Consider the following 26,175-nt stretch of genomic DNA (forward strand, 5'->3'; position numbering starts at 1 on the left):
AGAAGCTGAATATCAACCCCAAAGACCCAGAGGCCTCACAAAATTCGACATGTGGCTACGATGCTTGAAGGCCTACATGAGGCGCCATGAAATCACAGCAGACAGCAATGAGTATGACCTACTATTCACAGCAGTAAGCCATCATGTACACCAACTGATCTGCAATTCCACAGGGTATGAAGAGGCGATGGTCTTGCTCCAGCAAAAATATGGAGCACCAAGGAACGCCAGGTATGTGTGCTTCCAGCTTGGTTCCCGACACCAAGGCCCAGGTGAGTCAATTGATGAGTTCATGCAGGCCATGCAGGAGCTGGGACGAGACTGCATGTGCCAGGACGTGATAGAGGTAGAGTGTACCAGGAGGAGCTCATTCGTGATGGACTGATCGCTGGGTTCTGCTCCCAAAACATCCATGAACAACTCCTGGAGAAGGGCGATCGGTCCCTACAGGAGGTCGTGCACATGGCCAGAGCCATGGAGACGGCCCAAAAGAAAGCAGAGGCCTATGCCGTTGGCCACACATTCCCCAGATATGCAGAACAGGTGGTGCTATCTTGGGATTTGGGGCCCCTGCCCCTGAAGGCCGCCGCAACTGCCGAGCACACGAGGTGTTACTACTGTGGGCACAGCAAGCATCCTCAAAAATACTGCCCTGCACGTAGTGTGACCTGCTTGAACTGCCAGCAGAAAGGGCACGACACAAGAGTATGCCAATCTAAGCACACCCCATGAGCAGCACAACATGTGGCCCGTGACCTGCATTGCCAACCGTGGCTTGAACAGCTCCAGTCATCATTTCCAGTTGTGGAGAACCAAACTTTCAGGCCCATGTCATGACAAGGAGGGACGTCACTGTCGGCTCCACTTCCGGGCCCTACTGCGTGCGATTCATGGGGGAGGCCATATTCGCGATCTCCCAGGCGGTCATCTTGGCAGCCACTGACTCAACAACATGGCTGCAGTGGGCCAGACAGCGAACCGACATTAGCCTCGATCATCTTGGACCAGAGTTAACCACCGAACACTATTCCCTGACCACGTTCCCCATGAAGTGTCGGGTAGCACTAGCCTCCAAGTCCCTCTCGACAGAAATCCAGGGGAAGTGCCACATGAACCTAACCGTGGAGGGGATGAAATACAAAAATTTCAGACTGTTGGTGATGCCCCATCTCTGCCCCCCTGTCATTTTGGGACTGGATTTCCAGTGCCAGTTAAAGGGGGTTCTGATGCAGTTTGACGGCCCTCATCCCGCGCTCACAATCAGGAACAACCAGTTCCAGGAAGTGTGTGTCCCCCCCCCCCCCCCCACTTTTTGGAGAGCCTCAATCATGCACCTGGATGTGGGGCAGCGCTACCCACTTGCAACCTGGCCATCTTATGGGTCCCTCCCCCTCCATTGTTTCAGAACCTCACCCCAAGCTGTAGTCCAGTGGCCACTAAGAGTAGACAGTACAGCCCGAAAGACAGGGGATTCATTAAGTCCAAGGTGGACCGGTTGCTGAGGGAAGGCATAATAGAGTCCAGTAATAGTCCATGAAGGGCACAAGTGCTGGTGGTAAAGGGGGCAGAGAGGAACTGGATGGTGATTGACTACAATCAAACCATCAACTGGTTCACCCTATTGGATGCTTACCCCCGCCCCGAATTGATGACATGGTGAATGAGATCACAAAATACAGGGTCTTTTCGACCATAGATTTCAAGTCAGCATACCTATCTGCCCAAAGGACCAGCCCTACACATCATTTGAGGCCAAAAGTAGACTGTACCAACTCTTACGAGTCCCTTTTGGCCTCACAAATGGGGTTTCAGTGTTCCAAAAGGGAATGGACCACATGGTGGATGACAATGGGTTAAAAGCCACTTACCCATACTTGGATAATGTCACCATATGCAGCCACGACCAGAAAGAACACAATGACAACCTGCGGAGGTTCCTGCCACTGCAAAAGTGCTCAACCTAACATATAACCAAAAGAAGTGAGAAGTGCGTGTTCAGCATAGTGAGGCTGGTGATGCTGGGGTACATGGTGGAGGATGGTATGTTTGCCCCTGACCCTGAGCGCATGCACCCCATCCTAGAATTACCTCTACCACAGAACCCCAAGGCTCTAAAGAGGTGCCTGGGGCTCTTTTTGTATTACGCACAATGGGTCCCCAACTATGCCAACAAGGCCCAACCCCTGATGAAAACCACGACCTTTCCCCCAATGATGGCGGCCTGTAAGCCTTCAAGAGCATCAGGGATGGGATTGCCAAGGCAGAAATGCACACCATTGACGAGTCAGTCCCATTCCAAGTGGAAAGTGGTGCCTCCAACTTCGCACTGGTCACCACACTGAACCACTGGCATTTTTCTCACCACCCTGCAGGTCCCTAAACGCAGGCACTCTGCCACGGAGTGTGTCACTGGAGGCACTACTTGGCTGGCAGGGCTGTACTGAGTTCAGGGCAATGGAAGTTGTTGAAGTAATGGTGGGGGCATGTGAGATATCGCAGATTTAGGTAGGATGAAGGGACTGTACCGGATGGCAAAATGAAGTCAAGGTATGATGAAACCAGTTTGGTGGGATGGGAGCACATGGGAAAAATAGGTCTACCAGGATAACTGGGTTTGTGGATCTTGGGTAGGAGCTAGAACCTGGCAGTGTGGGGGGATTGGAAAACAAAGAGCTTAGAGTCTGTGGGAGGGAGATGACCGAAAGTGATGAGGTCAGAAGTTATGTGTGACACAATAGCTCGACATTTCTTGGTGGGGTCTTGTTCAAAGGATAAGTAAGAGGAGGTGTCTGAGAACTGTCATCAGGCCTTGGCAAGTTTGAGGTCAGTGCACCAGACCGAAACAGCGTTACCCTTGTCATCTTAAATGTCATTTTGTTTTACAATAGGCATTTAAAGTGGTTCAGCTGGAGATCCATCGATTGTGTTATGTTCTGTAAAGGTCATTTGTTTGTGGTAAGTATTGTCAGGCGGCATGAGGCTCAAATTTTCCTTCTGTTATCTACGGTAGGGCTTTCAGATGAAGACATATGCTGGACCCGTATTTGCACAGTTCCGAAGAATGCTGGAGATGAGCGAGAGTGACTACCAGCAGTCTCTCAGCTCAGAGGGCTTTTATCTACAATTTATCAGCAACTCCAAGAGTAAAGCCAACTTCTTCTTAACGTGAGTGAGGTCAACACAGGCAGAGAATAAGTCCATGTGTGAAACAACTCTGCAGCTATGACACTATTAATAGCAAAAGACCCTGAAAAAATTGTTACACTTGTTTATCATAAAGGAAACTTAAAGGTGGTGGAGGAAGTGGGGAGGTTTGATTGGTGCCACAGGCACGCTCCAAATTGGAGGGGGAGTGTAGGGGATAGGGACGCTGGGAAGAGTAGGAGTGGAGTGGGGAAAAGAGGGGAAGGAGAAGGAACTTTGGGGTTTTTTTTTTAATTATTGGTTTGAGTTTTGGTTTTGTTGATTAGTTTAGGTTTCGTTTTGCTCATGAGCGTCTATGCCAGGAGTCGACACAAGACAAAAGGGATGGAAGGTAAGTATTGGAGGTCAAGAAAGGAGGGGGAGAGGAAGATGAAGAGGCACTGGAGTGATGGGTAAAACAATTAAGCGCAAGCAGACATAGTGTTCCTACAGGACACCCATCAAATGAACCAGGAACATTCCAAACTAAAAAGGGAATGGGTAGGTCAGGTGGCAGCATCCTCCTTCAATTCCAGAGGCAGGGGAGTGGCAATCCTAATAGGAAAGAATGTTCCAGTAATGGTCCGGGGGGTGGTCACTGGCCCAGCAAGGAGGTTCGCAATGATGCATTGTCAAATATATTCAGAATCCTGAACACTAAGGAATGTATACACCCTGAATTTCAATGATGAAAAATTTCTACAAGATATATTCTTGTAAGTATCTGAGGGGGGTGAGAATATATTGATTGGAAAGGATTTCTTTTTGGATCCGGTCATGGATAAGTCAGCCAAGAAGGTGACAAGGGCCAAGGCATTTAAGTCCACTCTGGCCTTCATAAAAGATTTGAATCTCGTAGGCACTAGGAGAGCATTGAATCTGAGAAAAAGGGATTATTCCTTTACTCAAGGCAACACAATTCCTACACCAGAATTGATTTTTATTTTGTGGCATCAGCCTAGTTGGAAAGTAGGATAGTGGAAACCAAGTACATGGCTTGACTGCTGTCAGGCCATTCACCCTGACTTTGTCTATCATAATGCCAGATTAGCAGGTTACGGTGTATAGATGGCACCTAATTTCACTGTTGTTGGGAAAGCTGAAATTTTGCACCTTTGTCAGAACTCAGATAGAACTGTTCTGTGAGATGAACTGCCCCTCTACTGACAATAATTTTTTTTAAAATTTGGGACACATTGAAGGCTTATTTAAGGGGCCAGATAATTGGATACACTAAAGGGATAAAAAGGGAGGAGGTCATGTGATGGAGTAGCAGCTGGTCCAGTGAAACCAGCCCTCTCCAGAGAATAGTTAAAAAAAGTGGAAAAAAAGCTGTAATTTATAAAGTAGAGGAATCAACAGTTAAACATTGAAGGGAAAGAAAGAGTTGCGTTGAATAGTAAAGAAGAGCGGAAGAAATTGGCAGAAAACAAAAAGGAAGGCCTTACCTGCACTCCGGAACTGGGAGCTCTCCTGGGCAAGGCAGCCTGAGCTGCGAGACCGGCAGGTGAGCAGCGACTGGGGGAAGCGCCATTGGGTGTGCTCCAGCGATGGCTGACGGAGACGGAACACATTCCAAGCAAGACACTGAGGAGAGCAGACACCAGCACCAAGCTGCTGCAAGCCCAATAAAGAGCAGCACAGGAGAAACAGCCTTGGAAGCAGACTTGACATCCAGTGAAGACATGGACGAAGAACAGAAGATTTGGAAGAGATAGAAGGAAACAGAAGAAAATTAAAGATAAAAGCCAAAAACAAATGGTAGACATAAAGTACTTTGATGAGCAGATGAGAGTGTTGATGGAAACTTTGATGTCTGGGATTAAGGTCAATAGAGAATGTGTATTAGAAGCAGATACAAAAATTCAACAAATGGAAAATGTAATAATGGATATAAAAAAAACAATGAGAAGAAGTAGAAGAGAGTGAAAGGTATGGAAATGTCTTTTAAAGGAATAAAGAGTTTTCGAAGTCACAATGTCACAGGATTTATTGGCCCAGAAAATTGATATTCTTGAAAACTTTAGTAGACGTAATAATATAAAAATAGTGGGATATAAAAAGATTTCTAAAACAATAGATACTGCAAATTCTAGAGACTGAAGAACTTAAGGAAGAGATGGAAATTGAAAGAGCCCACAGAGCTTTGTCACCAAAACCCCAGTCACAGCAAAAGCCATTCTTCATTCTGGTTAAGTTATTAAGATATCCGATAAGGGAAAAAAAATATTAGAGTGGGTGGCCAGAAGAACAAAAGAAATTAAAGGTCCATTGGAACATAATGGGAACAAAATATTTTTCTATCCGGACATAAGCTTTGAACTTTTAAAGAGCACAAGGAGTTTAACTCAATAAAAGACACATCATGGAAACACATTATGGTTACAATTTTGTCTTGTGACACCCAGCAATGTTAAAAATATTTAGCTCATGTGAACAAAATAGACTGTTTGATGACCCAGGAAAGGCTCGTTTCGTTGAAGAACTGCCAAATATTCCACAAGGAAAGAGTAATCAACAGAACTCAGAGACAGTTAAAGATAATATATATGTAAATATGTTTGGAGATTAATAGTTTAATTAATAGTTGGATTACATGAAAGCTTTGTTTAAGTCTTTAGAAAAATATGTTGTAAATTCTCTGGAGGAGGGCTGGGGTTTGGGGAGGGACGGTATGCTGCAAAATCAGTTGACAATTGTGGTTTATACCGCAACCCACAAAGTTGAGGGTGTTATGGTTATCCTGCAGGTCAGCAAGGACAACTCAAATCGGGGTGGGGGGGTGGTGGCGTTCTCTATGTTTTTCTTTCTTCAGTTTCTTAGTCGTCTTATGGTTATTAATTTTTTCAAGTTGTTTGTGTCATCAAGTAATATAAACTTTCAAGAATGTGGTTGGAGAGGAAGAGGATTGGAAGATCTGAGAGGGTGGTATGTAGGAAAACATGGGCTAATAGAATTAATACATTGAAATTCATGACCATTAATATTAATGAAATACATAACCAAATTAAGAGAAAAAAGATTATTGACATCACTAAAAATGGGAAAAATAGATATAGCATTTGTACAGAAAACACATTTAACAGAAGTAGAACATCTTAAAAGTGAAGAGAGACTGGGTAGGTCATGTGTTAGCGTCATCTTATAACTTAAAGGCTGGGTGAGGTATTATATTATATTATAAATTAATTATAATTTCATTAACAAAAATTTGCCTATTAAAATAGAAAAAGTAATTACATACCCGGCTGGTAGATATGTTATGACAGTATGCCAGATTTACTCAGAATTCTGGAACTTATTCAATGTATATGCACCTAACAAAGACTATCAGGAATTTATGCAAGACATTTTTTTTACAATTATTGGATACACAAGGGCATATCTTACTGGGTGGAGATTTTAATTTCAGCTTTGATCTTATTAGATAAAACTGGGAAAATTTTCCAAAAAAAAGCAGCTAAATTTACATTAAGTTCAATGAAGGATATAAAAATATTAGACATATGGAGGAAACAACACCCAAAAGATAGAGATTATTCATATTACTCGAACAGACATAAGACTTACCCCAGGATTAATATGTTTTTACTGTCTGCCGAAGTACAAGGGAGAGTTCAAAATGTTGAATATAAAGCAAGACTGTTATCAGATCATTCACCCTTGTGGCTAATAATTGCTCTGGAGTATACTCCAACTAAAGGATATAGATGGAGACTTAATCCCATGGTGCTAAAAAGACTAGATTTTAGGGAATATATAGAACAACAAATTAAAATATATTTTGATATGAATGCTAACTCTGTATCGGATAAAATTTATATTATGGGATGCAATGAAAGCTTTTATTAGAGGGCAAATAATAAATTATACAACCAAAATTAAAAAAAGAATATTGCCAAGAAATAGAACAATTGGAAAAAGATACAAGTCTAGAGAAAGTTTTAATGAAAGGAGACGATATGGGAAAAAAAGACAATTGACAGAGAAAAAATTGAATTATGATATGTTACAAACATATCAAGTGGGAAAAAACATAATGAAAACAAAGGTATTATGAATTAGGAGAGAAATCCCACAACATTTTGGCTTGGCAGTTGAGAACAGAGCAAGTAGCAAGAACAATTGTAGCAACAAGGAGGGAAAATAATCAGATTTCATATAAACCACAAGAGATTAATTATAATTTCAGGAGATTTTATAAACAATTATATCAATCTGAAGTCTGAGATGAGTTACCTCAGTTAGATTTGGAAGAACAATGTAAATTAACAAATCCCGGACTGTTACAGAAGTTTATGACACATTAATGACTTTACCAAATAATAAAGTACCAGGTGAAGATGAATTCCCCATGGAATTTTACAAAACCTTTAATAACTTACTCATCCTGTCCTTTCTAAATGAAATAAAACAGGTGGAAGAAACTTAGAATATACCTGATTCTTGTAAAACAGCAATAATCTCAGTAATTCTGAAAACAGGGAAAGACCTTTTGTCACCATCTTCATACAGACCAATTTCCTTATTAAATACTGACTATAAATTAATCACAAAATTACTAGCAAATAGATTAGCAAATTGTTTACCACAGTTGATGAAATCAAATCAGATGGGATTTGTAAAGAAGGGCATCAGAGAATGTATGCAAATTTATTAATCTTATACATACAGCACAAGTAAATAAAGAACCAACAGTGGCAGTAGATCTAGATGCAGAGAAGGCCTTTGTTAGGCTGGAATAGAGCTTCCTCTTCAAAGTACAACAAAATTTAAAATTACCAGAAAAATTTCTTAATTGGATTAAAGTATATAATAACCCTAAGACAAGAGTGTTAACTAATGGATATATTTCAGATGATTTCAAATTGAGTAGGTCAACAAGACAGGGATGCCCACTATCACCTTCCCTTTTTGCTTTGGCAATAGAACCATTCGCAGAATGGATAAGAGCTGATAAAATGATAAAGGGAATAAAAACTAAAGAGGAAGAATTTAAAATGAGTTTATTTGCAGACAATATTATTGTATACTTAACATATCCTGAAGAATCAATAAGGAGATTACATACCAAATCGAAAGAATATGAGGCGATTTCAGGGTATAAAATCAATATTGATAAAAGTGAGTGATGCCAATCAATACAGTAGACAAAACACAATGTAAAAAAGAATCTCTGTTTAAATAGCAATTACAGGCAATACGTTATTTAGGCATCAGAATAGATAACAATTTGTCATTTGTTTAAGCTAAATTATCAGCCATTAATTAAAAAGATACAAGAGGACTTAGGGAAATGGAAGGATTTGCCGATAACTCTAATAGGGAGAGTAAACTGCATCAAAATGAATATATTTCCACGGTTACAATATTTATTTCAAACATTACCTGTTCCTGTAACTGGGGAATTTTTTTCAAAAATTGAATAAATTGGTAAGAAAATTCTTATGGAAAGGTAAAAAACCAAGAATAGTTTTGGAAAAGCTAACAGGGACATATAAACAAGGGGGATTGCATTTGCCAAATCTTAAAAATCACTACAGGGCAGCCCAATTAAGATTCTTGTTGGATTTTTATCAGGTAGGTGAAAAGCTGGCTTGGTTAAGATGGAGCTATATAAATTAGGGCAAAATGTTTTGGAACATTTACTCTAAAAGTGGAATGAGTCTACCTATACTACACCAGATATTAAAAATATGGAGTAGAATACATTTAGAGCAAAAGATAATAAACTATCAAATAGCAAATATGTTGCTGAAACAAAACCAATCAATTCCTTTCACAATCAATTCCTTTCACAATTAATAAGATATATTTTAAAGAATGGTCAAGAAAAGGAATTACTAATGGATATATTTCAGATGATTTCAAATTGAGTAGGTCAACAAGACAGGCATGCCCACTATCACCTTCCCTTTTTGCTTTGGCAATAGAACCATTCGCAGAATGGATAAGAGCTGATAAAATGATAAAGGGAATAAAAATTAAAGAGGAAGAATTTAAAATGAGTTTATTTGCAGACAATATTATTGTATACTTAACATATCCTGAAGAATCAATAAGGAGGTTAAAAAACTGTTTTCTGGGCAATAACCTATTGACATTTGAACAGCTAAAAGATAAATATGGAATATCTCATGGTTCAATATTTTCATACAATCATATTTAAAAGAAAGGCTGGGAAATGTTTTAAGGTTGCTAGAAGGTAGTTGCTTTGAATATATAATCATGGACACTTTGATAAATAAAAGGATTATTACAAATATGTATATCAAATTACAAAGCAAAGGAAAAGAAGAGGCAATATATGGACCCAAAAACTATTGGGAAAAATGATTGTATGTTTAAAATAATGAAACTTGGAAGGAATTATATGCGGATACCATGACAAATACAATAAATGCTCGGTATCGAATGATACAGTATAACTGGCTTCATAGACTATACATCACACCTCAAAAATTAAAAGAATGAAACCTGACATTATCTGACAAATGCTTCTGCTGTAAACAAGAAATTGGTACAATAGAACATTCAATTTGGACATGTGCAAAAGTGAAATCCTTTTGGAAGGACTTAATATTAAATCCTTACAAAAAATAAGATACCAAAAGACCCAAAAAAATTCTGTTAAGCAATATAAAAGATAGAGTTAAAGCTAAATTTAAATAGATTTTAAAAGTGATTTATCAAGATGGCATTAGCAGCATCAAAAAAAATGCATAATGACAATTTGGAAAATGGAAACACCTCTAAGAATACAGCAGTAGCACATAGAAATGAATAAATGTATCCATTAGAGAAAATTACTTATAATTTAAGGGATCATTTTGTTCAATATGAACAAATTTGGGACCCATATTATATAAAGTTTATTAGTAACCGCCAACTTGGGGCCTCCAACTCTTAACGAGACATGGTATACATAAGGAAAAAGTGAATCACGTAATGTTTAGATGTCATGCTCCTTCTTCTTGTCTTTATTTTTTCTTTTCTTTCTGTCCTGTTGTTCTTCTTTCTATAGTTATTTAAGGGGGTGAGAGTTGGGGAGAAAATGGAAAATGTCACTATGTACTGAGTTTGTGTAAATATTGTTAGAGATTTGTTATATTGAGATGTATTAAATAAAAAAATTATTTTCATATTTATATATCCCAAAAGGGATAAAAATTAGATAAAAAAGGGTGGATTGTTCAAAAGAGACAATCAGCAGACAATGTAGCTAGTTTGCTCAATATAATACACCTGGCACAGTTGGGGAAGGACGTGGGAGTGGTGATGTGGGAGTGGCCATATCCTTGGATGTGGAGAAGGCCTTTGATAGATTGGAGTGGGATTTTATGTTTAAGACACTGGAGAAATTTGGACTGGGTCAAACATTTATCAATGGGGTAAGGTCATTGTATTATAAACCCCAAGCTAAAATCATCACAAACAAGCAGATGTCTCCAGTGTTCCCACTGAGTAGATCTAGCAGGCAGGGCTGCCCACTGTCCCCAGCTCTATTCATAGAAGCTATTGAAACCATTTGGCAGGATCCAGACATAAAGGAGTTCAAGGTGGGCCAGGTAAAACTCAAAATCAACCTGTTTACTGACAATGTGTGAGTGTATTTGATGAAACATAAGGACCATACTGGAGGTTGATGGGAAGGTCTCCGGGTGAAAGGTTAATCTGGATAAAAGTGAAATCATGCCTTTGTCGAAAGGAGATTATAGAACCTATCAACGGGAAAGTCAATGCAGGAAGGCATTAAATATCTAAGGATAAGAGTGGATAAAGACCTACTCAATATATATAAATTAATTTATCTCCTTTTGCTCTGGAAGATCGAGGAGGTCCTTGCTAGATGGAAAACTCTGCCCATAATGTTGGTGGGCAGAGTTAACAGTGTAAAAATTAAAATGATGCCAAGTCTACAATTCCTTTTCAAATGCTGCCCATTTTGTCACCCCAGCACTTCTTTAAAATGCTCAATGGATGTGTCAGAAAAATTTTGTGGAATGGTAAGGTACCTAGAGTCTTCATGGAATAGTTGACATGGGAATATAAATTGGGGGGGCTTAAAACTGCCAATTTAAAAAAAAATACTACTGGATGCCCCAGGCGAGGTTTGTTGCCTCATTCTTTGAGGGAAGGAGTCCCCCTTCTTTGGCACAAATTGTGTTACAAGCAGTAGGAGAAAAGATAGCAGGGGAATTTATTTACAAATGGAATGCCAAATTAGTTTAAAAAAAATCAGATAACCCCATAATAAAACATGTGTGCCAAATGTGGCAAAGAATAAATCAATGTATCTGGATTGACCCAGAACAATTTAATACCCATGACTCTGGGAAATAAATTCTTGGACACCTCGAGGCAGAAGGGGATCGGGTGTATCGAGGATTGTTACTATCAAAGGCAGCTCATGTCATTCAAGCAGTTGAGGACTAAATATGATTTATCAAATAGAATATTCTTCTGCTTTCTTCAATTAAGATCTTTCCTAAGGGACAATTTGGAACCATCAAGTGAAGGTCTAAAACCAGACTTACATTGGTCAAGGGAAAGATGGGAGTCAGACTTGGGCATAACAATTGATGAACTATGGTGGGATGATTTGTGTTTGAATAGCCTGATGGGAATTGTTCATGCCAGACACATGCTGGTGCAATATAATTTCTTTCATCAGTTATACCTGACAGCAATAAAATTACACGTCAAAGCCAGAAATTTTGGAAATATGCTTTAGGTGCAATTTAGAGGTGGGAACCTTTGTCTATTCCACCTGGTTGTGTTCAAGGGTGAGATCCTTCTGGGAAGACCTAGGGGACACACTGAAAAAAATTACAAAGGGGGATCTTCCACAGGATCTGGAGTTGTATCTTCTAGGAGACATTGGGGAAATACTGTTTAGACTGTCCAAACACCAAATTTAGTTTGTGAAGGTCGCTTTGTCAGAAACCAGGAAGTGTATAGCGGTTATGTGGAAGTCCGACTCCCAGCTAAATATCACACAATGGAATACGGAAATACAGTGTGCATTCCCCTGGAGAAAATCACCTACAATCTATGGAAGAGATATGACACATTCATTGAAGTGCAGCAATCGTATTTAGGCACATAAGTGCACAGATATAATTTGCACCCCCCTCCCCGAATAAGAGAAATGAAACAACCCGTCCCAGCAGGTTAAGGATTAAGAGTATTAAAGGGGGAATGTGGCGCAGACGACGTATGTTTTTTCCTCTACCTGTTTTTATTTAACATTCAAAGTCCTCTAGCTTCGAGGATAATTGTTTTTGTCAGTATTTAGATGGTTTTTGTATTTCTGTATTTTTATATTTTGGTATTTGTATAATTTAATCGATAGGGAGGGGAGGGTGTAAGGAGGGGGGGAATAAGGACTCTGTAAATCATATTACGTCCAAAGAGAATGTAATATTTTGTTTATTGGATTTGCATGAGCCTTTTGAAAATCAAAAATAATTTTTTTTTAAAAAGCAAAAGAACCTGATGGCTCTGGGAGAAGAATGGCGCACTGCCTGCCCAGGAATGACAAGCACCTGAACCATCCTTTCCCCCTTAACCCATAACTCACTCCCATCTGCCTTTCACATTCATCTTTCCATCCATGCTATCCCTCCATCTCTATTCCATCTCCTTTCCTGGATCTCTATCCCACCCCACCCTATTCTATCCTTCCCCTCTCTATCACCTTTTCACTCCTGGCCCTTTATTCCCTCCTTAGACTTTGGTATTGAAGTAATGACTATTGAGAGTTCTAGGTGACCACTTCATTTCTTTCTATTTGATTAATAGGAATGACAAGAAGATTTTCTTGAAAACACAGGAAAAGAGAGAGATAAAGTTTCTGCTGTCAAACCTGCGGACGTACCTGCATCACATGGAGAAGTACCCACATTCTCTACTTGTAAGGTTTCTAGGTAAGTAGGCTTGAGGGCAACAACATTTTAATAATGTCAGTAGCCAACCATTTCAATTCTGAGTCACACTCCCATATTCACATGTCTGTCCATGACCTTGGAGGAATACCACCCTATTTTCTGACTAGGCCCTCTCCAGTCAGATGGCATTAACATCAACTTCTCTGCTTTCTGCTAACCTGGTCGCCTATTTTAATTCCTCCCCTTTCCAGTTTTTCCAGTTCTCCCCTCTCCCTTCCCTCTCCACCTACCTAGCCATCTCTCCTCCCCCTAATCACTGCTGTCCCCTCCCTCCCTTCTCCACCTATCATCTCCTGCCTTTGCCCACCCCCCCATCTTTTTGTTTGGACGCCAGCTGACATTCTTCCACACCTTTGTGTTGGGCTGAAGCCCAAAATGTACCTTTGCTACATATAGGTTTGACCAGCTGAGTTTCTCCAGCAATTTTTGTTTTTACTTCAACCACGATGTCTACAGATTTTTAACATTTACATCTACAGGGGCTCAGTTACTTGAGGCAACATTGTATTAGAATGGATAGATTATTGGTTAACCAATATTAAGCATAGAGTTGGGATATAGGGGTGTTTTTCTCGTTGGTAATTAGTGATCAGTGGGGTGCCACAGGGGTTGTGCTGGGGTCGCAAATGTTCACAATATACATTAATGATGTGAAAGAGGGGAGAGTGTATTGTATCTAAGACGGCCTACTCTTGCTCCAATTTCTTAGTTTTTATGTAACTGAAAGATACAGACCAAGAAGATCCAATCTGCACCCTAACTCATGTTACATTAGATGATTTCAGATAGAATGCAATCTATGGGAGGGAAAAAGTCAACCTGCTCTGGAATTCTTATTGTTGCCCACTAACCTTCACTGCATTGTGCAACTTTATGGATGTAACATAGAAGTATATACAAGATACAGCAAAGAAACATTTCAGTCCTGGACAAAATAGATATGGCAAGGATGTTTGCCATTGTAGGGAATTTTAGAACAAGAGAGCACAACTTCAGAATAAAAGGGTGTCAATTTAAAACAGAGATGCAGAAAAATTTCTTTAGTTGGAGGGATGTGAGTCTGTGGAATTTTTGACCATAGGTGGCTGTGGAAGTGAGGTCATTGTGTGTATTTAAGGCAGGGAATGGAACGTATTTGATAAGTCAGAGAATCAAGGTTTATGGAGAGAAAGTCATGGAGTGGAGCTGAGTGAGAGGATGGATCCGCTTATGGTTAGAATAGCAGAGCAGACTCAGTGGGCCAACTTCTGCTCTTACATTTTGTAATCTTGTAAGGTCTAATAAGCTGACTTTCAACCTTTGCATTTTATCAAAACAATATTTCTACTTGTTTTTCTCTCGTGTATTAACACCTCCTTAAATCTCACACTTCCTCCACATCAGCACACTGTCTCTTCAATTTGCATCTTCTACAAAATGCATTGCCTTCAGCACAAAGCACCTACAACAGTGCCTCCCAAACTTACCACCTCTTCCAAATTTATCATACTAATGAATAAATAAAAATACAGGAGAAGGATGTGTTTGATAACATTAGTGAAAATACAGGTTGGACTGATGGACAAATCTCCATGTCATTAAAAAAAAATCCTTGTAACATGCCAAAAATTATGACCAATTCCAATTCTGGCCTCGTGTTTCTCTGGTATCTTTCTTCCAAGCTCTCTGATGCTTTAGCTCTAAAATCTCTTTTATTTATTCATTTTTGAGATCTGAACATTACTGGGAAGGCTAGCATTTATTGCCCATACCTTATTGCTCTTGGAAGGTAGTGGTGAGGTGCTGCTATGAACAGTTACAGTCCTTCTGATAAAGGTTCTCTCATGGTTGTGTAACAGGTCATTCATCAATTTAACACTGAGCAATGATGAAGGAGCAGTGATATATTTCAAAGTCAGGATAGAGTGTCCACCTGGGAGGGGAAATTCCTGATGTTTTATGGGTTTGCAATTAGAGTAGCCTATAAATTTATATAAATTTAGACATACAGCATGATATAGGCCATTTTGGCTCACAAGCTCTTGCCACCCAATTACATCCATTTGACTTACAACCCCTGGTACTTTTTTAAATGGTGGGAGAAAACCAGAGCACCCAAAGGAAATCCACACCGACATAGGGAGAATGTACATACTCCTTACAGACAGCATGGGATTTGAACCCATGATCGGTGGCGCTGTAACAACGTTGAGCTAACCGCTTTGCTAACCATGCTGCTCCCTTGGAGAGTAACTTCAGTGCATTTTGTGAATGGTACACATTGAGTGACTGTGCATTAGTTGTGGATGGAATGGATGTTTAAAGTGTGGTTGGGGTACCAATTAAGTGGATTAGATTGAACTAAATAGCATTGAGTTTCTCGTTGGAGGTGCACTCATCTGGGCAGATGGAGACTATTCCATTGCCCTCCTGATTTGTGTCTTATTAATGGCAGAAAGGATTTGGGTTCTCAGGATTATTGCCTTTGATGTCCTTTTATAGCTTTGGTATTTTCTCTCCTCGATATGATGTTGTTTAAAAGTTACCACTTTAACTAATATTTTTATTATGTGCAGTAACATAATCTTCAGTGCTAATTTTTATTGAAAAAAGTTTTTATAGAGCATGCTGGAACATTTTTACAATTTTTTTTGAATATTTTAGTTTTCATCTTCCATAAATACAATTTTCCATCCATGCAATCTTTAAACTTTTATACATGTCAAATATATTACATATTTGCAAAATTACTTCCGACCCCCCAATACAAAAACATAACTTCATGTACTGTCAGAGCTCTCATTTATCATAATTCTTTTTTGGAAATATCACATCTTCACATACATAAAAGAATCAAATTTATAATTGGGCCCCTACATAATCCAAGTATGGTTCCCATATCTTAGTGAATGTGTCATATTTATTCTTTTTGTAAGTAATTTTCTCTTTTTTTTTAAATTTTTTTTATTTTTCACACTATGAACCATACTGACCAAAATACACACGATCATTTCCCTCTTGAATATACAGTGTCATTTTCTCCCCTTTTTCCCCCCTCCCTTCCCTCCCTCCTTCACCCCCTCCCCTCCCCACTCACTCAACGTTCAACATATTTAATACATTAAACCCATTAAACAATGTCATCACACAATGAAAATAAACAAGAAATTTGTGTCTTCTACTTTTACATACTAGGTCAGTTCATTTCGTTTTCTTCTCCTTCTGTCATTTTAGGCGGTGGAGATCCACGGTAGGACTTCTCTGTTGTGTTCCATGTATGGTTCCCAAATTTGTTTGAATACTGTGATGTTATTTCTTAAATTATATGTTATTTTTTCCAATGGAATACATTTATTCATTTCTCTGTATCAGGCTATCTTCTAATTTCCAGGTTGACATAATACATTTTTTTGCTACAGCTAAGGCTATCATAATAAACCTTTTTTGTGCTCCATCCAAATCATGTCCAAGTTCTTTACTTCTTATATTACTTAGAAGAAAGATCTCTGGATTTTTTAGTATGTTGCTTTTTGTGATTTTATTTAATACCTGGTTTAGATCTTCCCAAAACTTTTCCACTTTCTCACATGCCCAAATTGCATGTACTGTTGTTCCTGTTTCCTTCTTACAGCGAAAACATCTGTCTGATACTGTTGGGTCCCATTTATTTAACTTTTGGGGCGTGGTGTATAGCCTGTATAACCAATTATATTGTATCATGCATAACCTCGTGTTTATTGTATTTCTCATAGTTCCGGAGCATAGCTTCTCCCATGTTTCATTCTTTATCTTTATGTTTAGATCTTGTTCCCATTTTTGTTTGGGTTTACAGCTTGTTTCCTCATTCTCTTTCTCTTGCAGTTTGATGTACATGTTTGTTATAAATCTTTTAATTATCATTGTGTCTGTAATCACATACTCAAAATGTGGATTTCACAAAGTTTAAGGCCATCTATACAAACTAAATTATCAGCCATTAATGAAGAAATTACAAGACGACTTAGAACATTGGAAAGACTTACCACTAACACTGATAGGAAGGGTAAATTGTATTAAAATGAATATCTTCCTAAGGATACAATACCTATTTCAATCCTTACCAATTCACCTAACAGAGAAATTCTTCAAGGAGCTAAAGAAAATAATAAGGAAATTCTTATGGAAAGGTGGGAAACCGAGGATAGCGCTAGATAAATTAACAGAATGATACAAACAAGGGGGCTTACAGCTACCAAACTTTAAGAATTATTATAGAGCAGCACAATTAAGATACCTATCAGATTTTTATCAAACAAGGGAAAAACCAGATTGGACCAGATTAGAGCTAGATAAAATAGGGGAGAAGGTACCCGAACATATACTATATAAATGGGATGAAAAGCTGGTGCAACATAGGAATTCACCAGTACTGCACCATCTGCTCAACATTTGGAAGAAGATTCACGTAGAAAGGAATAAAACAAATGATCAACTACCAAAACTAATATTGACGCAAAATCAACTAATCCCTTTCACAATAGATAGCCTTAATGGGAGAGAAAAGGGATCAAAAGAATAGAAAATTGTTTTTCGGGAAATAAATTATTATCTTTTGAACAAATGAAGGACAAATATGGTATAACTCATGGTACAATGTTTGCATACCACCAACTGAAAGCCTACTTGAAGAACAAATTGGGAAGCAGGCTGAGGTTGCCAGTTGTAAGTAATTTTCTCCATGGGTATACAACTACATAACTCTGACGCCCATCAAGCAATAAGAATGGGGGAGTCAGATACTTCTTAGCCACAGCCAGAGGTAATTTTACAAAGCAAATTTGAAATTTAGTCAATTTGTAGCTCACGTCCATAAAACCCTTTTTCCACTGGTATGCCAGTTAATTGGCCGTGCAGTGACCAGTTGGTGCTGTTTCCACTGGACCACCTTTAACTGGGACAATGAATTATTTTCCACTGAATACAACTCATCCCTGGGGATTGGAGAGTCTACCTTCAACTGGAAACGGGTGACTTTCTGCAGTCCTTTTACCACTAGTTTAATTGGCACGCTGGTGTCAGCTGATGCCAGGGATATGAGTAGGGGTAGAGGCCATCAATCCCCAGCATGAAATGACATCATCTGATGCCAGTGTGATGACTGTTTTCTTTTTCCACTGGAGCCTGTCCCAGTTAATTCCTGGAAAAAGGGGCTTAAGATTGCCCAGAAGGCACAGCTCTGGGTCACATGCAAAAGACACTCCTGTAACTCTTGCTAGTATTTCAGCAATATCATAGCAGAATGGTCTTACCTTTACACATGACCAGGTAGAATGTAAAATGATTCCAATTTCAATGCCACATTTGAAGTACATTTCAGATATTTCAGATTTTGATTTATGCAGTTTTTGTGGCATAAGATATAATGGATGTAAAAAAAATTGTATTGAACCAGTCCATAAGTCGCATTGATCAGTGATGTCATACCATTTAAACACCAATCAGACCAACATTCCTCTGGTATTATAACACCAAGGTCTGACTCCCACCTCTCTCTCGATCTTTGTAGGCCCGTCTTAGCACTTTCGCCTTAGAGAACAAAATACATCCTAGTTATACATTTAGATGTCCTTCCCAGCCTAAGCATCCCTTTCACTTCATTACCTGAAGGCAGAACCATTGCAGGACCCCATCTTTCACAAGAAGGACCTTAATTGAAGAAAGCAGTAAAAGGTTCCATTTGATAAGTCATATTTCTGTTTTAGTTGTTCCAAGGACATAAGTAGCCCTTTCTCATAACAGTCTTCAATATGCCTAATTCCTTTCTCTTATCAAGCTTTTAGAATTTTATTACCCAAATTTATGGGCAATAATTTATTCTGGCACAGTGGTGCTTTTGGTGATATTCCCACCTTTTTTTCCAATACAATACATTCATTAATCTCTTGCCAACTTTTAATCGTATGTATTAAAATGGGGTTGTCCATTTCTTAAAAAAATAATTTAACATTCCATTTGTAAATTAAATTCTTTGCTGCCCCCTCCCTATGATCCTATGAGGGAGAGCTCTCCTCTTCAAAAAAAGGATGAAAGGAACCTCGGCTGGGCTGTTAGATCTTTTTTTTTAATCCGACAGTCTTAATCCCCACCAATTTATATTCTCATGTCATTTTCTCCATGGAGATTTTAGGCACTTTATTATTCCAAGAAATTGTCTAATATGACCAGTGAGTATCTTTTAAAAATTCCAAGGCAAGGGAATAGGCAACAACTGGAAGAGGTTTTGCAGTCTCGGCATCACTTTCATTTTCACACAGTTAACCCTCCCAACTAAAGTAATAGGCAAGTTTTTTCCATCTTTATAGACCGTCTTCTATCTTTCCAAGCATAGGAAGATCATTAAGTCTGTATATATTTTGTAAGTTATTATCTACCATTATTCCTAAATATTTAATTATTTCCTATTTCCATTTAAACCAAAATTTTTCATAACCAAAATTTGTTAATGGCATAATTTTACATTTTTCAAAATTAATTTTGTCACCAGAAACTCTTCCATATTTTTCCAGTGTGGTCTGTAGTTTAGCCAAAGATTCATCGGGGTCTGATAAATACAACAGCACATCGTCTGCAAACAAATTAATTTTATGCTCTTCTTGGCCAACTTTGAATCCCTTATGTCCAGATTCCTTCTTATAGCCTCTGCTCATGCTTCATTCACCAAAACAAGGAGACCTAGTGACAGTGGGCACCCCTGTCTGCTAGATCTACTCAAAGGAAACATCATTAACATCTGACCATTAGTTATAATTTTGGCCCTTGGCTTATAATAAAGAGTTTTTATCCAATTAATAAATATTTGGCCCATTCCAAACTTTTATATGTTGAATAGAAATGGCCATTCTAACTGATCAAATGCCTTTTCTGCATCTAAAGCTACAGTTATACTCAGATTCATATTAGACTTAGCCAGATGAATTATACTGAATAACCTGCCTAAATTGTCTGCAGAGTGTCTTTTTTTTTAATGAAGCCTACCTGATCCAGATTTATTAATTTAGGTAAATATTGCCCTAGTCTTTTTGCTAGGGCTTTAGCCAGAATCTTGTAATCCACATTTAATAGAGAAATAGGTCTACATGATGACAGTTTTAGTGGATCTCTTTTTTTTTGGTTGCACCATCGCTGTTGAGGATTCTGGGAAAGTCTGTGTCTCCACTGCCTGGTTTACCACATCCATAATAAGAGGCATCAAAAGATCTTTGAATTGTCTATAATACTTGGGCAGAAAACCATTCTCCCCCAGTGATTTATTTGTCTGTAATGTATTCAAGGTTTTTTCAATCTCTTCTGTGGTAAAGGGGACATCCAATTCCATCTGATCTTTATTTTCCAATTTTGGCAATTCAATCAATAAGAGAAATTTATCTGTCTCCCTAGAGTTTCCTAGCAATTCTGACTTATACAATTTTGTATAATTTTGTTTAAAAGTATAATTGGTTTCTTTTGAATTGTATGTTAATTTATCCGGCTCTGTTTGGATTGCATTAATCATCCTTGATGTCTCTTCTGTAATTACCATGACAGAACTTTATGTGCTCTATCTCCCAATTCATAATATTTCTTTTTTTATTTTAAAATAGTCCTTTCTATTTTATATGTTTGTAATGTATTATATTTCAATTTTACATTTTCCAAGCTCATATATTTATCTTTTGAACCTGATCTCTGGTATTCTTTTTCCAACTCTGTAATTTTGTTCTCCAGACCATTAACCTCTCCCATGTGTTCCTTCTTTTGTTTTAGTATATGAAATTATCTGTCCTTTAAATAAGCCTTGAGTGTATCCCATAATAAAAAAAACCTATCATTAGTAGAAGGGCAATTCATTTCACAAAACAATTCTATTTGACCCCTAATAAAATTACAGAAATCTGTCCTTCTCAACAGCATAGAATTAAGATGCCATCTATAAACACTCTCCTGTTTCTTTGGCATCAGTATCTTTAAGGTCAGCGGTGCATGATCAGATAGCAATCTAGTTAGGTACTCCGTTTCAACCACTCTGTTTTCCAATTAAGCAGACATTAAAAAGAAGATCAATTTTCGTATGAGTTATGAACCTTTGAGTAGAATGAATAATCTCTTGCCTTGGGGTGCGACTGTCTCCATATATCTATTAAATTAAATCTTTCATAAAAGATAAAGTAACTTTTGCAGCTTTTGCTTTTGACACTGTCTTTGCTGATTTACCAAGGATGGGGTCCAAGCAAACTTTAATATTTCCCCCAACCAATATATTTTGTCTTCCTTCCCCTGGTTTTAAGAAGACATTCTGCATAAAGGATTCATCATCAAAATTCAGAGCATAAATATTCAGAAGCTTCCAGGATTCTGTGTATATCTGACAATGTGCCATTACAAATTTTCCCACTGAATTAATGGATGTATCCTCAACCAACTCTAGTATATTTTTGTTAATTAAAATTGCCACCTCTCTTGCTTTGGAGTTTAAAGAAGATGAAATTACTTGTCCCACCCAGTCTTTTTTAATTTATTATGATCCAATTTTGTAAGGTGCATTTCCTGTAGGAAAACTATGTCCACCTTTCATTTTTTCAAGTTTGCCAACACTCTTCCTTTTTATGGGTTTGTTTAAACCATTAATATTATAACTAATAAATTTTAATGTTTTACTCATATTCATATTTACATATATTCATATTTACACATATCCAGCTCTGACCCTTCAGCTTATTCATACAGTACAATGCTTTTTCCCTTTTAAAAAACATGTGCAATGCCCCTGCATTGACAGTGACATAAACAAGAAACTCCAGAAGACCTGCAAAAAAAGCCCGCGGTACGATCTAAGAGAAAACAATTTCCCTTAAATTTGGCACCATTTTGTAAAAACTCTCCTTCTCTGACACTATTAACCCCCTTAAATCAGGGTATCTACCCTGCTACTATTTTACTAAGTATTTACCCTCCCTTGAGCTCTCCTTATAAATTTCAATACTACTTTAATTAACCAACAAAAGACGATTCAAAATATAACTCTCTTTTTACTTTTACCAAGATTTTTAACTTCACAGTTCACTTTGTCTTTTTGCATTTTTACCATGTTAAGGGTGCTCTGTAAATGTAAGCTGGTGGTGTATGTTTCTGAGATTCTTTCTCTAATTGTTACATACCTTGACACACAGCACAGCTGAGGGAGAGAGTTGTTTTTGCAATTGGCCCTTGAGGGTACAATTCCTGTTGTTTTGTGCATTGCGTGAGCCACATATTTATTTACTTGCTCCCCTGAAATATGTTACCTTCTGTCTCAGGGGAGTATTCTCAAAGGTAAATTGTGAGAATTTTACTGTTACAATTTATGATGCTATTTGAAGTTCTGTATCAGGCTACTGCCTAGCAATTTCTCTTTAGTAATCATTGTCCTGCATACATTAATCGTACTGCACAATGAAGCATTGTTGACAAACAGAGTAGTAATGTTCTCCTGAGAATTACAAATATTACTAAATTGGAGTCACAGTCATTTGACTCACAGGAATGACGAGGATTTTCTTGAAAATGCATGATGTGAGTGATAATGAGCGTCGGTTGTTTGGCCTAACAATTTCTACTAGTGTTCTTCACAAGCAGTAGTTGGCAGTAGTTGTAATTATATGTGCCATCTATTTGCCTGCTACTCAATGTTTTTAAATGTTGCCATGGTCTCTGGTTCAGATACAGACTTTGGATGTACAAGCTAGAGCTTTGCAACTCTTAAAAGTATTTGCATTGCTCTCCAATCATAATCTCTTACATGTAATGTAGTGCAAATGTGAAACTGAAGGAGACATCATGAGGAGACAAGTTTGTGAGGCTGAAAGTTACCCAAGTGAATCTAAGGACCCGATAACATCACTATAGAGTTTTGAAAAAACAGATTAGAAATAATGAACACTGGTTATCCCCTTCCAAAATTCTATGGATTCTGGAATAGTTTCTATGGAATGAAGGGTAGCCAGTGTTTCCATCCTGAGAGTATTAAAAAAAAAGAAATTACCAACAAGCTAGACTGACGTCAGTAGTAAGGAAAAAGCTGGATTCTATAATAAAGGACATAAGAGCAGAACAACTTGTAAAGAATATTGGATTTGGCAGAATCATCATGGATTTATGAATGGGTGACCATCTTTGACTGATCTACTGAGTGTAATGAGGGTGCGACCAGCAGCATAGATAAGGAGGCACTAGTAGATGTGGTCTATTTGGACTTTACCTAAGATCTCACATAGAAGGTTTATTAACATGGATTGAGAATTTATTTCAGACTTGAAATAAAGAGTAGGGATGTAGGGACTTCTTTCTCGGGTTAGCAGACTGTCATAGACACTTTGGTCACCGTGCCTATGCCAACCATCATGTTCATCTATACTCATCCCACTTTACTGCCTTAGTTCTATGATCCTATATTCCATGCTCATTCAAATACATGTCCAAAAGCCTCTTTAATGTTGTAACAGCTCCTTTATCTTCCACCTCTGGCAGCTCTTTTCAAATACCAACTATTTGTTGTGTGAAAAACTTACTCATCAGGTCCCCTTTAAACCTCCTCCCTTTCACCTGTCCTTATGTCTTAGATACCTCCTCCATGGGGAAATGACATTGCCTATCTATCCTATCTATAATAATGTTACTTATATCTATCCTATCGCCTCTCAGCCTCCTTTGCTCAGGGAAAATAGACCAAGTCTGTCCAATCTCTCCTTATAACACAAGCCCTTCAATTTAGGCAACATCCTTGTAAATATTTTACTCTCCAGTGTAATCACAGAAGAAGCAAATTACTCATTCCCAATCACACCATTGTAAAAGAATCAGCATTCCTAGCTATCACTGTAAATACTGACACATTCCCTGGAGACTCCTACAAAACTCCCAGAGATTCTCAGTAAACGCTGATTCTCTCCCCTTGGAACCCTATAAATATGTACATTCCTGGGGGCTTCCTATACTTACTCCACATTCCCCAGGGGTTTACAGTAATTCAGACATCCTCATGGGACCAACTGTGAACACTGAAAAGTCTCAGGGACCTCCATATAAATATGGACATCATCTTAGGGAACCCCTTCATTACATCACCTATCAAATGAGAAGTGATTTTGTTACAAAATGTACTTTCTATTCACAACAAAAAAAATGTTCCAGTTAGAAGACAAAAATTAGGATATTCATGTAATTTCTGGCTTACTTCACTTAATACATTTTTTTCTGTGAGTCTGTGAATTTTCTTGTTCTGATTAGTAATTAAAAGTTGCTGCTCTTAGTCACATATTCTCCTTCTTTACCTGCAGGTGTGCACAGTATCAAGATACCACATATGGGGAAGGTGAGCCATTGTCTGCATTTGCTAGTGTTCACTTGGAAAGGGCTTAAGCCAAACTTCCACTACCATCACTGGGTTAACATATAGTCAGAAGTTCAGTGATAGCAGGAAAGTGCATTCTTAATAATCATACAAATTTGTTCTCAAGTATTTATCCAATTCTATTCTGAAAATTTCAGGGATATTCTCCCACTCTTTTAGCCATTGGATTCTGGGTCAGAAAATACATTGCATTAAAAAAAATCTTTATTTATTTCCTCTCTGGTTACTCTGTTTTTCAATTTGAATCTGTGCCTCATCAGTAATCCTGTCTCAGGAGATAATTTTTTCAACTTTTTTTGTAATATTTTAATTATCATTTTAAATATATTAACAATCAACAATCGTACCAAATACAAAACATCAAGAGAACTCCTCCCTTCTATACAAGTCCTATTAAACAGAGAAAGAATGAAGACAAAGAAATACACAAAAAGCATGCCATTGTCAGTACGTACAGTAAAACATACAGAGACATGATAAATACCACAGTGTTAAAATCTTTACAAAAGTCTACCGGTTAGCCAGTAGCAATTCTAACTCTATATCGGTGCCAGTGAGGTACCAATATGCTCTAAATAAGGCTGCTAGATATTTAGGAAGGTGTTAGTTGTATCCCTTCCTGAGATTGTATCTGACCTTTTCAATTGGGATGCAGCTATTTATCTCCAAAGACCACCTATCCATGAGTAGATGGGAGTCAGACTTCCATGTTACTACTATGCACTTCCTGGCCACACGCAAGGCAATTTCTGTGTACTTAATTTGAGAATTAGTTAGTGATCTACCAATTATGGTTAAGTTCCCCAGAAGACAAAGCTCTGGGTCTATTGGGAAAGTAACTCCCATGATCTTGGGTTAGGGTGTCACAAAGGTCATACCAGGAGGGCCTCACCATTGTGCAAAACCAAGTAGAATGTAAAAAGGAGCTAACCACTACATCACACCTAAAACACATTTCTGATAATTCAGGTCTATATTGGTGTAATTTCTGTGGGGTGAGGTACAGTTAATTTCATAAATTATAATAGACCTATCTATGCCAGGCATTGATGGTAGCCAACTAACTTCCCTGACGTAGATCTGACCAGAGTTGTTCATCAATTGTTGTGTCTAAGTCTGACACCCATCTCACCCTAGAGTTATGGAAACCTGGCTTTGGGCCCTCACTCATCAATAAAAAATATATTCTCGAAATAAGGTAACAAAAAAAGGTCTTATTGGACAAGTCATATTTCTTCTTCAGCTGATCTAATGACATGAAAAGTCCTTTTTCATAACAATCTTCCAGATGTTTTATCCCCTTATAATACCAGGTTTCCAAAATGTTATTGTTCAAAGTCATGTGTATAAGTTCATTCTATCTTAAAAATGTCCTCAGTGACTCCTCTTTTCAGTCCAGAGCCTCCATAGGTCTCACACAAGGAGTCGTTTGTCCTGCTGCTTGTAATTCTGTAATTCCATTTATACATGACATCATTACACACCTACTCTTTTAAAGAGTGCAATCCAATTTGTACCCAGGAGAGATTAATCTCATTTGAGCTGCCAAATAAAACTTTTTGAAATTAAGCAACCAGATGCCTCCTAACCTACAATCCCATGCTAATTTTTTCATAGATATTCTAGGTACCTTACAGTTCTAAATAAATTGCCCAACAT

General features: G+C 38.1%; 1 protein-coding gene across 4 annotated transcripts in view; it reads left to right on the forward strand.

The window, feature by feature from the left end:
* pip5kl1 (phosphatidylinositol-4-phosphate 5-kinase-like 1) overlaps positions 1 to 26,175 on the forward strand; it is a 73,823-nt gene that overhangs the window by 42,106 nt on the left and 5,542 nt on the right. For 3 of the 4 annotated variants that reach the window (XM_069918327.1, XM_069918325.1, XM_069918336.1), the window contains 3 exons: positions 3,011 to 3,165; positions 12,988 to 13,112; positions 24,443 to 24,477. In XM_069918327.1, the coding sequence (XP_069774428.1) occupies positions 3,011 to 3,165; positions 12,988 to 13,112; positions 24,443 to 24,477 (315 nt within the window). Of the gene's footprint in view, positions 1 to 3,010; positions 3,166 to 12,987; positions 13,113 to 16,346; positions 16,363 to 24,442; positions 24,478 to 26,175 lie in introns of those variants that run through there. The other variant, XM_069918345.1, reaches the window with a different exon arrangement.

Source organism: Narcine bancroftii, chromosome 1 (genome assembly GCF_036971445.1).
Source record: "Narcine bancroftii isolate sNarBan1 chromosome 1, sNarBan1.hap1, whole genome shotgun sequence".
In the NCBI taxonomy this organism is placed as follows: Eukaryota; Metazoa; Chordata; class Chondrichthyes; order Torpediniformes; family Narcinidae; genus Narcine; species Narcine bancroftii.